We start from the raw sequence: 13,544 nt of genomic DNA, 5'->3' as shown, positions 1-13,544 counted from the left end.
AACGCGAACAACAACGAACAACCCGAAACCAAAACATTAATACACACAAAATGTTCAATCGCAATCCAAGCACGTGGCAGAATTTTGCCTTGCTGAGCATAATTATAGGACATAAGCAATCTCACACGGAAGCAAAGTAGGTAAGTGTTTCGGCGTGTTAGAATAACTAAATCGAAATCGTGGTAATTTTGTCGTCAACAACAACAACAACAACAACAACAACAACATTTCAACAACAACAACTCGTTAATAGTCAAAGACGAAAGAATGCTCAGTTATTTAGCAACAAACCTGAAAGACAATCTGTCACAACCAAACGAGACTAAACGTCCAGTTTGGTCCATCGTCAAATCTATCTGAGTTACTGAGTCCGATTTGGAGACACAAAACAATTTCAGGCATTCTGTCAAATACTGAACTCTTGCTGCCTCTTTCGTCACTAAAGTTCCATGTGGCCCGATAAATGTAGTATATTTAAAACCCTCAAAGCGGAATTCCGATAAAAACGGAAACGAACCGGCTATCCCAATGGCATCTCGCGCGCTTTCTGTCAAGAAACCCCCCCCCCCCCCCCCCCCCAGACGTTTTATGTCGCCGGGAAATCCCAGTGTGACTAAAAGCAATGGTTTACTAAAAAAAACACTCCAAGGTCGCACAAGATAAAAGTAAACACAATTATCTACGCATACACATTTAGATAAAGAGATCTTGTCGTTTGTGGTGATGTTTTTACAGTAGTAGAGAGCAGAGGACGCCCACTTTTGGGATGGGGAAATCCTCACTCGGAAAGACAGTAGACTAAACTTGGCCACTGCCATGTTCAGGAAACATCAGTTTCAGTTATTAATGTGTAGAGCTTTTTCACCTGACTTTTTCTTTTCCTCGCTCGTTAACATTGTGCGTGTCAACAACTGAAACTTCGTAGCGAGGTGCTTTGTCATGTGGTTTAAAATATGAGTCATAGTGTTTGGTGGTAATTTCGAATTTTAGATTTGCTCTAAATATAATTCTAGAGGCAAATTGTAGTCGAGTTTCAGTTGACTAGGAGAATAAACTTGATTGATTTGGGAGGAAAAAAAGTACGTATAGTAGGTCAAACGTAACTGTGTAACGGTGTCACGCAAATTTTTATTTTTATTTGGGGGGGGGGGGGGGGGGGGGGGGGGAGTAGGAGTGAGAAAAAAAAAGAGAGAGTGTGTGTGCCGGGGGGGGGGGGGGGGGGGGGTGTTATTATATTTAGTCAAGTTTTGACTAAATATTTTAACATCGAGGGGGAATCGAAACGAGGGTCGTGGTGTATGTGTGTGTGTGTGTGTGTGTGTGCGTGCGTGCGTGCGTGCGTGCGTGTAGAGCGATTCAGACCAAACTACTGGGCCGATCTTTATGAAATTTTACATGAGAGTTCCTGGGATTGATATCCCCGAACGTTTTTCTCCTTTTTTCGATAAATGTCTTTGATGACGTCATATCCGGCTTTTCGTGAAAGTTGAGGCGGCACTGTCACGCTCTCATTTTTCAACCAAATTGGTTGAAATTTTGGTCAAGTAGTCTTCGACGAAGCCCGGACTTCGGTATTGCATTTCAGCGTGATGGCTTAAAAATTAATTAATGACTTTGGTCATTAAAAATCTGAAAATTGTAAAAAAAAATAAAAATTTATAAAACGATCCAAATTTACGTTTATCTTATTCTCCATCATTTGCTGATTCCAAAAACATATAAATATGTTATATTCGGAATAAAAACAAGCTCTGAAAATTAAATATATAAAAATTATTATCAAAATTAAATTGTCCAAATCAATTTAAAAACACTTTCATCTTATTCCTTGTCGGTTCCTGATTCCAAAAACATATAGATATGATATGTTTGGATTAAAAACACGCTCAGAAAGTTAAAACAAAAAGAGGTACAGAAAAGCGTGCTATCCTTCTTAGCGCAACTACTACCCTGCTCTTCTTGTCAATTTCACTGCCTTTGCCATGAGCGGTGGACTGACGATGCTACGAGTATACGGTCTTGCTGAAAAATGGCAGCTACTTGACTAAATATTGTATTTTCGCCTTACGCGACTTGTTAATTTGTATCGTGTCACATTACAAGGCACATAATCCCTCTGTTTACGAGTCGTAAAGAGCCGTGACGACTGCACATTCCGTAGTAAAACAAAGCTCGAAGTCAGTTAACACAATTCTGCGGCAGTAAGCGCAGAACTTGACAGTTTTAAGCGACCCCTCTGTGGATTTGTCTTTTATCTGTGCGGCTGTTTTATATATTGCACACATATATAGACATTACGTAGAGACACACCACAAACACGCACTCATTGACAGACACATACAGACGCACACACACACTTTTTTCTCTCTCTCTCTTTCTCACTCTCTCTCTCTCTCTCTCTCTCTCTCTCTCTCTCTCTCTCACTCGCTCACTCATTACACACGCTATTTCTCAGTCTCTCTCTCTCTCTCTCTCTCTCTCTCCCTCTCTCTCTCTCTCTCTCTCTCTCTCTCTCTCTCTCTCTCTCTCTCTCTCTCTCTCTGTCACTCGCTCACACATACACACACGCTCTCTCACTCTCTCCCCAAAACACTTATTACTCCTCGTTTTTGGAGTGCGTTTTTAATTTTGTTAAACATTTTTTAAACAGATATTTCCCACTTCAGAAGTGAAGGATACATTGATATGAAAGACCACTTTTAGTAACGACAAGTGATAAACACATTCAACTTCAATCATTTTAGGGCCCCCGCGAAGATATGATTACGGACAAGTGGCCGGGAGTGTTAGCTGCAATCACATGTTGTGGTTCCCACATCATCATGTCAATTTTAGATGCATGCATATGTATCGGTTGACTCGGATTGGGTTTGAGCGGCAAAAGTGTCTGAAAACTGAGATGGAGACTTGAAAGGAAAAAACACTGGGCAAGGGGTGGTAGAAGGTGTGGTGAGATGAGATTGTGCGAGAGAGAGAGAGAGAGAGAGAGAGAGAGAGAGAGAGAGAGAGAGAGAGAGAGAGAGAGAGAGAGAGAAAGAAAGAGAGAAAGAGAGTAAACGAACCACACACACACACACACACACACACACACACACGGCATAGAACACAAACCTACCAACAGTCAAACAAACAAACAAGCAAGAAAACTAACAAACAATCTGACAACCTGTTGACAACTGCGCAATCTTTAACCCTGCAGACATTGATTTCATAGAGGTATTATAGGCGGTCAGTCTCGCCGACGTTAACGCAAACATCAGCATGGAGCGGGGGATGGAGGGATGTGTTTATGTGTGTGCTTGCTGGTGATGAGAGAACTCAGAAGTGACAATAGAACCAACATCATGCCCCCACCCCCACCCCCCAAAAAAAAAAAAAAAAACAACAACAACAACCTCCACGTCACAAAATGATATGTATCTCCCGAGAAGAACTGCGAAGTATGCTCCCCCGTTTACGCGCGGAGGAAAATGAAAATGGCGATAAAAGTAGTTTGTGAATCAGCCCGTCTTGTGACCTCACCCCCGTGCTTCTTCTTAATTCAAATCTTACGCATCCCGGCCAAGTGTCGTGGAAAAGTTCCCCTTTATTGATGAGTTGTAGCTTGTTATTCCTGAGCATGTATTCTCTTCCACTGTAATCAATTGTTTCCCGGATGTGGCCCGGATAGGAAGATTTTTCCAGTAAGATCTGGAACATATTAGTAAGCTTGCTCAGCGCCAAGTTCGTCTGTAGACGTCACTCAGTAAGATAATTGCCAGGTAGCTATTCTGTAATTGTGCAAGGTCTTATATGCCAAAACTGAACCTCTCAAATTATACGTAAGCATAATTATACAGCGTCAACAACCCGAGACAATGCAATTTGGTGTCTTGGTCACAACAAACGTCAGAAACAAAACACATTTAACAGAACTTAGCGTAGTGATGCACACACATTACTACATCTCCCGGACACTTTGTTTTCCAACGTGTTTCAGTCTTGACGACCGTATAAGCTTGCACATGCAGAGAGAGAGTGAGGGGGGGGGGGTGTGTGCTCGGAGAGAGAGAGAGAGAGCTGTTGCTATTTTAAATACATACAGTCCGAAAGGTCAAGGCAGAAGCCTACGTCAGTTGTGACGTAGAATAGTGGTAGGTCTCAACAACTGACCCGTAAACCGACAGCACAGGTGTGTGTGGAAATGCGGGAAAAGACCTGCACCGGAGATTTCCGTTTCTAAACTTAGTTACTGACTCTTGTGACTCGCCCGCAGAAGTGAATAGACAGGCAAGGTTATAGCGGCGCTTTGGCTCGCAACTTGCACCACTCAGTGTAAGCTCCGCCTATCCCGCTTCGCTTCAAGTTTTCCTCTCGGCCTCCCGGCCCCATATCCCCTCTCTCTTTCCTTTCTCCGAAAACCCAACGATTAAAATAGACTTGAAATAGACTTTGATGGAGCCGTCAAAGTGACGTGGATGCGGTCCACTCATAGATTTGAAGCGAGCCGCAGTATAAAAAGGAAAACATCGGAAAGTACAATCCATACCTGAACTAAACTTCCAAGGATACACTGACACTACGATCTTTGACTTGTGCATTGTGAAACGTCTTGTACGATGGTGTGTTTGAAATGTAAGTGTTGTTTCTTTTAGGCCAAAAAAAAAATAGGTCTGTTTACGGTAACATAGGCCAAAAAAATAGGGTCGGTAGGTCGGGATTTTTTTTTTTTTTTTTTTTTTTCCCTCCAAAAAACCATATTTTTACGTTATTTTGCAAAAAAACCAAGATTTTTTTTTTTTTTTTTTTTTTTCCCCCAAATTCCAAAAAAAAGTCTAGGGTCGCGCGAAAAAAATAGGGTCGGTCGGGTTACCGTAAACACACCTATTTTTTTTTTGGCCTTATATGAAAACTTATCATCGAGAAACTTAGAAAACAAAACGGTCGGTGAAAACCTCTATATTGTTTTTATTCAGCGATTTCTTTTCAAATCATTCTGAACGCTTTTTTTCTACTTTGTTTGCGAGTTTCCTTATGTTGTTTCCCTCAGTAACCAGTATGTATCTGAATGCATTCTTAATTTATTTGATTTATTTGTTTGTTTTTCTTCTTTTTCTAAACCTTTATTCTTTCGTCTACTTTTGTTGTTGCTCTTTTTGTTGTTTTGTTGTTGTTGCTCTTTTCTTTCGTTTTCTATTTTCTTTCTTCTTTGGTTTTGTTGTTGCTCTTCAAGTTACAATTTCTTTATGTCTTGAAAGCCTGACCTCAGTGAACAGCGTGTAAATGTCCTGCAGCGCAAAGGTTCAGTCCCACAGAGCCAAAACATTCGGAGAAAGTCGTTCGTTTATATTAATGTTTCTTAGTCTCTCACGTGCCAGGAGACTGGTTCCGAATAACTCTCATTTACTGTTGTCAAGTTGTCTTTATCTGGAGCGCTTACATCCCCTTGTTTCTTCGGCCTTAATTTATTCTTAGGTTTTTTTCTGTGTTGCAGGAACACCTTTGAGGGACGGAGGAACTTTATCTCTCCTTTGCTAGATTGGATGGCCGACTCTCAGTGTGACAACCACCACCACAACCACAGCCACCACCACCACCCCCATCAGCGACGCTACAGCCTCAACAACCACGAGCCACGCAACTGTGTCGGCGACTTTAGAGTGTTTTAAAGACTTGCTCACAGAAAAACTCGAAGGATAATTTCTGTGAAACTGTTGACAACCTTTGTTGACAAAGAGCGAAGTGTTGTTTTGAGCTGAACCAAAGAGGAAGTGACTGAACAATTCCGTTCTCAACTTCAACTCAAGAGCCATTCCATAAAGTGGCTGCTGCTGCTGCTTCAACTTGAAGTGTCAAAAGGACTTGGCTTGTGCAAAGAACAAACACAGCAACCTCCAGTGAATCTCATTTCACGTTACCAAAATCTACCTGAAGTATTGAAAAGACTCTAAAAGCGAGAAACCATACTGTGGAAAAGTCTTATTCGTACACTAAAGACAGGACTGAGATAGTTACCACAGGCAGTAATTGAAATCCAAAAGCACATATCATACATCATCGAAAGGAACTCGTGACTGTGTGCTAAAGTTTTGAATCGAACTCTGTTGCACACACTTCGGAAACCAGTTCATTCGAAACTTGAACAGGAATTTAATTGGACTGTGAGAGATCTCTGATACAAATTCACCATGCCTAGCCTGTGTAACACCACCCTGTCGTCCTCCGCCGACCGGGACGACTTCCAGTACTGGTCCAGCTTTTGCGAGAAGCCCTTCAGCTGCGGCGATCGCCTGCAGGTGTACAAAGGCAAACTGAACGGCAAGGGACCCAGAGGGGGAGACTTCTCGGTTGTCAAGGTAAGGAGTGATATTTTTTCTTACTTGTTGTTTTAGAGTGATTACAAAAATAAGAATGGTAAGTTATTGAAACGTTTAATTCATGACAAAAGAAAACATTAAATAAATGTTTTGTTATAAATTAAACGTTCCAATAACTTACAATTCTTGTTTTTTGATTCTGAAGTTTGGAACATTACCAGCGTATCTGTGTTTTTATTTTGTATTTTGTGATGAGTTATTGTCGTTTGAAAGTCTCTGTCGGTAAGTTAAGGCCTGCTGTTTTCAGATTGTTTGTTTTTACGCCGACTAGCTGGCATAGTTGTGTTTATTGTTGCAGTTTCCAACTTCATGTATGTGGTAGGAAGTTTATGAAAAGCCGTTTAAAATTCAACCTGCGAAAACCTCGGCCAGTCTGTCTCCTTCATATAATCTTTCTCAATCTTGATCGTCAGTTTTATTTCGACTTAGCGGGTTTTTATTATTATAATTTTTTTTTTTACGCAGCAAACCTTGATAAGGCCAAAAAAAAAAATTCTCTGTTTAGGGTAACATGACCAAAAAAAGTAGGGTCGGTAGGTAGGTAGGTTTTTTTTGTGTGTGTGTGTGTGTGTGTGTGTGTGTGTGTAAATGAAACGCCAAATGTCTCTTTTTAGCATTTTTACCTCTTTTTTTTCTTTTTTTTTTTAAATCAAAAAAAAGTTTTTGGGTCGGCGCCAAATCGATAGGGTCGGTCGGGTTACCCTAAACAGACAATTTTTTTTTTTGGCCTTATATCGACCAAATGTACAGCACTCGTGAACCGTAAACTAAAATGTTCCACATTTCTGATTTCTACGATGATTGATTGAACGTCCATTTCGCAATGAAACCCAAGATTCACAATGCCCTGTTTTGTTTCAGGTGTTCAGCAACCAGCCGGGCACTCAGAGTCGTTGTCACGTGGAGCTCGCCAAGTCGCAAGCGTGCTCTGATTGGCTGCGGCGCTTTCTGGCTCTTGGCCGCTACCGCCAGCGACGCCTGCAGGTGGCCCAGCTGCAGATGGCGCCCATGGACCAGGTGTCGCTCCTCAACAAGGTCTTCGCGCACAACAAGCGGCGGCCGCACGCCGGGGAGTGGATTCTCCTGGAGGAGATGATCCAGGAGAGGGGTCAGCTGGTCAGCTTCGTGGACAAGCACGGCAGGATGTTCAGGGAGAGGGCCATGTCTGCTGGCAGCGGCCCCAGCTTCGTGCCACCCTCCTCTTCTCGGTGTGCGGCGGGCTCCGACTGTGGGTCGACAGCTTGCCGTACTTCGTCTTCCAAGGCGCCCGAGTGCAGCGTGGATGACCGCGAGCTGGTCGAGGCCTTGGTGCACTACAGCCACCAGGCCAGCGGCGGTCAGCTCGTGCTGTGCGGCCTGGAGGGGGTCAAGGACGACCATGGTCACGTCATGCTCAAGAATCCCGTCATCCACTCACGTCAGAAGCGATACGGCGAGACCGACCTGGGGGCTGAGGGCGTGGACACCGTCATCCGCAACCACGTGTGTAACCGTCACTGCCGCAGGGTCTTTCGTCTGCACCACTCCTCCTCCACCTCGTCCACGTCCTCTACGTCCTCCAGCGACTCCTCATCTCTCCCGCCATCACCCCCCAGCTACCCCCGGCAGCATCGCTCTCCCTCTGCCCCCTTCGAGCCTGACGTCATCATGGGTCATGACGTCATGGAGGACCGCTCATCGCCGCTGCCATCAGCCCCGCCCTACGATGAGATTGACGTGTTCAACATGAACGTCAGTCAGTTGCCGCTCGACGTGTTCGCCGCGCTGCCTCCTCAGCAGATCCAGGCCTTTTTATTCAGTCTCAGCTTGGAGAAATATCCTGACGAGCCTCCGCCGCCTTACACTGAGTACAGCTCGTGAAGACTTTGTGTGGACTGTGAAGAACTTGCTGAGAGGTCCATGTAGCAGCCTGAATGAAACGCGTTCACCGTGGACCTGCAACCCTTGTGTTCATCTTCATCAGTCTTCGCCTTGACATGGCAATCTTCTGACACTTGCAGGGCGTAAATCCGTTGACAACTACTATTCATTCACCATTTTCGCGAATCGTGCCATCAATAAGAAACATTGTTTGTAACTGTACAGACTTCCAAATTCACCAGATGCCATATAATGTAATGTATTATCAAGAACAATTTGTGTAACACGACAAGACCGAGACTTTGCAGTCCCAACACAGTTCATAACAATGAGAGACAGTTGTTTGGAACAACGATACAATTATCCGAAAAGTCCTCAGTTTTCAAGCTACATTTTCAGGGACACCTAGTGACCTACATGTGTTCATCCGCATCAAGTTCTGGGAACGTTCACAGGAAAGACATTCTATGAGGCTGAGACTTTTTTTTCACTTGGCAGCTTGAAAAACCGCTTACCATATCCGCATTCCACCGTTGTATTGTTCTACCCTCAAGCAAACCCGCACCCCACCCCAATTCAATAACCTGAGACCGAATGAATATCCATGATGTCGTCTTTGGACACAGAAGTCTGCTTTTTTGACACTTATTCCATTCTCATTGTTTCGAAAGCACAACTTTACAACATATCACCCTTTCTTCTGTTCATGTTCATACATCAGAACTGAAACAGTATTGTAGTGTATTCAATAATACGAACACAAAACTTTGAAAATCTCTTCGATGTTTTGTACAAAAGAGATTCAAATTGTAGTCCGTAAAACACTTTGAGAGAGATTAAAAATGAAATTAAAATGTCCATGCTAAATACCCGTACAAGAAATCCCTTGAGAAATTGTATTCGAAGGCAACGAACGACGACGATTGTAATTGTTTACAGCAATATATACAGCTTTTTTCCGTTATGAGTGTGATCAGTTTTGCTTTAATTTCTCTTAAGAAATCCTGCCTTTCTTTGAGCCAAAGGTACAAAGCTTTGAAATACGTACATGTACTCTTTTTGCCATATCTTTACCATGAAGCAACAGGCGCGAATTACATGTATACTTTATCTTTTCTGAGGAAAATGATCTCGTTTTGTAAATATGTTAAGCAAGATACTGGAGATTATGCTTCCTCTAATAACTTCATAAGGAGATTATTGAAGCAACTTGTTGTGGTTTATTTGCTTCTCTAGCAAAGTTTGGAAGACACGACAAACTCGCGGTATTGTAAATTGTGCTGTGTGGTCCGTTTCTATTTCTTTCAAATGTTTTGAGTTTTGATGATGCATGAATTCCCATACACACGATCATGAATATGCATATAAATTCATTGCTTGGTTTTGAATGACGTTTGTCTTGTTTGAACCCTTTAATTGAAATTCTTTTTTACATCCATTTTTAGGAGAATTAGATTTTGTTTTTTTAGGGGAATTGTTTGGAAATTTAAAAGACCGTTTCGTTTAAATCAAAGAAAAGTGTATACCTTTTGAAGCAGATTTTCTGTCAGCATTAACATAACAAACCATACAGCTCGTGCCATTTCAATGCAATTAGCATTCAAATAACAAATTATATAGCTCATTAGCATTACTTTTCTGTCAGTATTTGTGCCAACAATCAAGACAACGAGCCATGTCCCTAAAAACCGAGTGCGGTTCGGGTGGAACATTTACACCAAAATGTGTTCAGCGGAGAAAATCATTGACATTTATCACATAAATCTTCTTCGACATCTAATATTTCCAAACCACTACCACACCTGTACTATTGTTAGTTCCACTTTCGCTGGCACTTCGTCACCGTTTTCATTCATTCCATTGAAAGAATCATCTTTGTGGTAAATTTCATTCATACTTAGAGGACACGAGAGCTTTTGAATGTGCCAAAGAGGGACAGTATTGCAGGATTGTGCTGTAGGCCGAGAAAGGGCTTTTCTTGAGATTGAATCGATCAGTTCAATACGATATATATAATCCTCATAAATACGCTTTCTTTTCTATTTTTGTTTATTCTATAGATAATTTTTCAAAGCAATATATATTTGATCCTTACAAATTCGCTTTCTTTTCTATTCTTGTTTATTCTATAGATTATTTTTGCCTGACGTCCTAACCGACTTTTCCCACGTGTTCTCTTCTCTGAACAGATGGTGGAAAGCGAGTTTTTCTGTTTTCTCTGTGTATCTCTTTTAACGTAAAATTGCAAGATGTGCATAATCGAAACTGGAGAGAGAGAGAGAGAGAGAGAGAGAGAGAGAGAGAGAGAGAGAGAGAGAGAGAGAGAGAGAGAGAGAGAGAGAGAGAGAGAGAGAGAGAGAGAGAATGAATGAATGAATGAATGAATAAATGAAATAATTATGTGCTTTGTTTGGGTTTTACCTGCATTTTTTACTTCTCAAACATTCCACATAAAATTATGACACTTGGCATTGTTCTGAACCTACCATCATGTTTTCGCTTTGAACTTTGCGTACCAACTTTAAATCTTGTACAATCCTGTTGAGTTGTATGATATGAACGCTTTATATTGCGCTCAGTTTTGATTTTTGAGAACAGGATTTGATCCTGGCTGTTGTTGACTTTCTTCTTCTTCTTTCTTTGGAATGATAAAATTGATGAGTGTGAATCTAATCAAGAATTCAAATCTGGCTGTGATTTTATATACCTACAATGGGTGATTGATTGATTGATTGAACTTTTTGTTCCTTTTTATGTAACTGTCAAATGTATGTCTTTTTTCAATAATGGCATATTCCCAATCAAAAGCAACGCAACCCAAAATCTTGACTAACGTTTACTTTTTTTCAGTAAAGTTAGAATATGTGATTTACTATCGAAAGCTTTGACCCGTCGTGGATGCCTGTGATTAACTTTAATTTGTTTTAATATCAAATTGATTTTAGTAGTTTTTTTGTGGTAAGCTGGGGTCTGTTTTGTGTTTTTTAAAGCTTTATTTGCACGACCGCCAGCGGGCTCGGAATCTGGTTTTTGATTGTGGCTGTGAAAAGCTTTTGGTGTTGCATTATTCATAATGATGTTGTGAAAGTTGATTTTAGCTGAATTTCAACTACTATTTTTTTTAAAGATACTTTTTGTCGAGAAACATGGCTATAAAACTGAGATTTGTTTGTACTCCGCAAGCGCCTGAATTTCATACTATTTTTCTCTCTCTTTTGCTCTGGTAAGAGATTTTAACAAATCTCAGTAGAAAGTCTCTGCTGACTTTCAATTGTTTCTTTCACAACTTCCGATATTTATCTTTAATTGTATAAATAATCATCGTTGTCTGTATGTTTGTCATTTTACTCTGATGTAGAACAAAAGCAATCATGTTCGACACAGCTGTTTATTACTCTGTCTTTTCTCTGTCTTTTTTCAGATTTCTGTTCTTTTCTTCTTCTTTGTTCGCCTGCTCTATTCTTCAAGCCTGGGGATTTTCTGTCTCATGTCAGTTAATCGTGTTTTTGCAACAGTTCCTGTGTATGTGCTCTGAGTGCTTATACTTGTGCTGGGAATCTGCTTTTGATGTCGGTCAATGCATTTTAACCACAGGCGCTGGATTAAATTCATGTTTTGTACGTCCTATCCGACCATAGCCATTTGAATCGAAGGAGATGAACAAAATGAACGTAAAGAAAGACAGAAATGAACAAAGAAAATAAGAATGAGATATGAGCAAAGAAAAGAAGAATGAAAGAAATGGAAAACCACCAAATGTTGTGGCTTTATTTGCTTACTGCCACTTATTACTGCAGAATGTCATTTATCTGTTAAAAAAAAAAATCTAATTTGGTGAGATTTTGAAAAAAAGTGTCCTGGTTGTATTGATTGAAAACGCCTGTGGTTTGGACACTAGATGTCTGACTTATGTCCAGCCTGCTGATTCTAATGGTGCTACAAACTCCTGTCTCTGTGCGAGAAGGAATAAATGTAAACAAAACAAAAATTACCATTATTTTTGTTCCGTGTGTGCATGTGTGCGTGCGTGTGTGTTTATGTGTGAGTGTTTATGTGTGAGTGTGTGTGCGCGAATGTGTGTGTGTGTGTGTGTGTGTGTGTGTGTGTGTGTGTGTGTGTGTGTGTGTGTGTGTGTGTGTGTGTGTGTGTGTGTGTGTGTGCGTGTGTGTGTGTGTGTGTGAGTGTGTGTGCATATCCAACATTCAGAGTAAGCCAAACCGCAGTAACGGTTTCTGATCGCCCTCGCTCGCCTCATACTTGAATAACGACGTAGACTTTCCAACGCCGATTTGTACACTTAGAGAAAAACTAAAACAAAACTGGAACACAGACAGACAGGCGTACAGCCACTTTCTTAAAGAAAAGGACACAAACAAAAATGACACTCAAACAGACACAGACTTGCAGACAGTTAGACACAGACGCACACATACATACGCATGTACACGCGCACATACCCCATACCACATAAACACACACACACACACACACACACACTGAACACACACACCACGTGACGTACACACACACACCACGTACACATACACACACACACCGGCACACACACACACACACACACACACACACACACACACACTTACACACACACACACACACACACACACACACACACACACACACACAAAAGTTAACATTTTTTTAATTTCTCGCAAAGTAGAGATCAAAGAAATGAGTCGTGATCAACATGAATTGTTTTAAAAAGAATATTTCACCAACACACAGGAATTTATCGATTATGCTGATACTTGCCCTGAGGATTTAAAAAAAACCACACACCAACGTTAACATTATAACATAAACAGAAAACACGCGCAAATGCCGTTGGCAGGACAACATAACGAAAGTCAATTCACTGTCCCGAGAAAAATAAAACATCACACATGTCAAACTTCACAATCCACCGGGTCAGATGAAAACAAACTGATATTTCTGGCATTCCCCAGAAGAAGAAAAAACCTCAGCATAAGCATAGTGTTCCAATCTTCCAATCAATTAGAGTCAGTGCCCCGTAAGCTGTTGACAAGAGAAGACAAATCGTGATGCATGTCTCATGGCTATGGAAAGCCGTTTGGCTCATAACTATTACAGCTGTAATTTAAAATAAATACACCTGTATTTAATAATAAATACACCTGTATTTATTTCTTAAACGTATACAATAACTATACATTATTAATTACAGGTGTATTTTTTTTTATTAATTACAGGTGTATTTAAAAAAAAATAAATACAGGTGTATTTATTATAAATTACAGGTGTATTTTTTTAATAAAGGAGTATTTATTATTAAATACAGGTGTATTTATT

The 13,544-nt window shown here is 40.9% G+C and overlaps 1 protein-coding gene across 5 annotated transcripts in view; it reads left to right on the top strand.

Annotated features, from left to right (window-relative positions):
* Window positions 1-12,204, top strand: part of LOC138971007 (uncharacterized) — a 63,672-nt gene extending 51,468 nt beyond the window's left edge. For 3 of the 5 annotated variants that reach the window (XM_070343628.1, XM_070343614.1, XM_070343620.1), the window contains exons 2-3: window positions 5,474-6,335; window positions 7,218-12,204. In XM_070343628.1, coding sequence (XP_070199729.1) covers window positions 6,168-6,335; window positions 7,218-8,216 — 1,167 coding nt within the window. In that variant the 5' untranslated portion in view covers window positions 5,474-6,167 and the 3' untranslated portion in view covers window positions 8,217-12,204. Of the gene's footprint in view, window positions 1-4,425; window positions 4,615-5,473; window positions 6,336-7,217 lie in introns of those variants that run through there. The other 2 variants (XR_011457148.1, XM_070343606.1) reach the window with 2 other exon arrangements.
* The last annotated feature ends 1,340 nt before the right edge of the window (window positions 12,205-13,544 follow it).

Source organism: Littorina saxatilis, linkage group LG1 (genome assembly GCF_037325665.1).
Source record: "Littorina saxatilis isolate snail1 linkage group LG1, US_GU_Lsax_2.0, whole genome shotgun sequence".
In the NCBI taxonomy this organism is placed as follows: Eukaryota; Metazoa; Mollusca; class Gastropoda; order Littorinimorpha; family Littorinidae; genus Littorina; species Littorina saxatilis.
The sequence above is the reverse complement of the archived record's forward strand: the minus strand, read 5'-3'. Positions and strand labels throughout refer to the sequence as shown.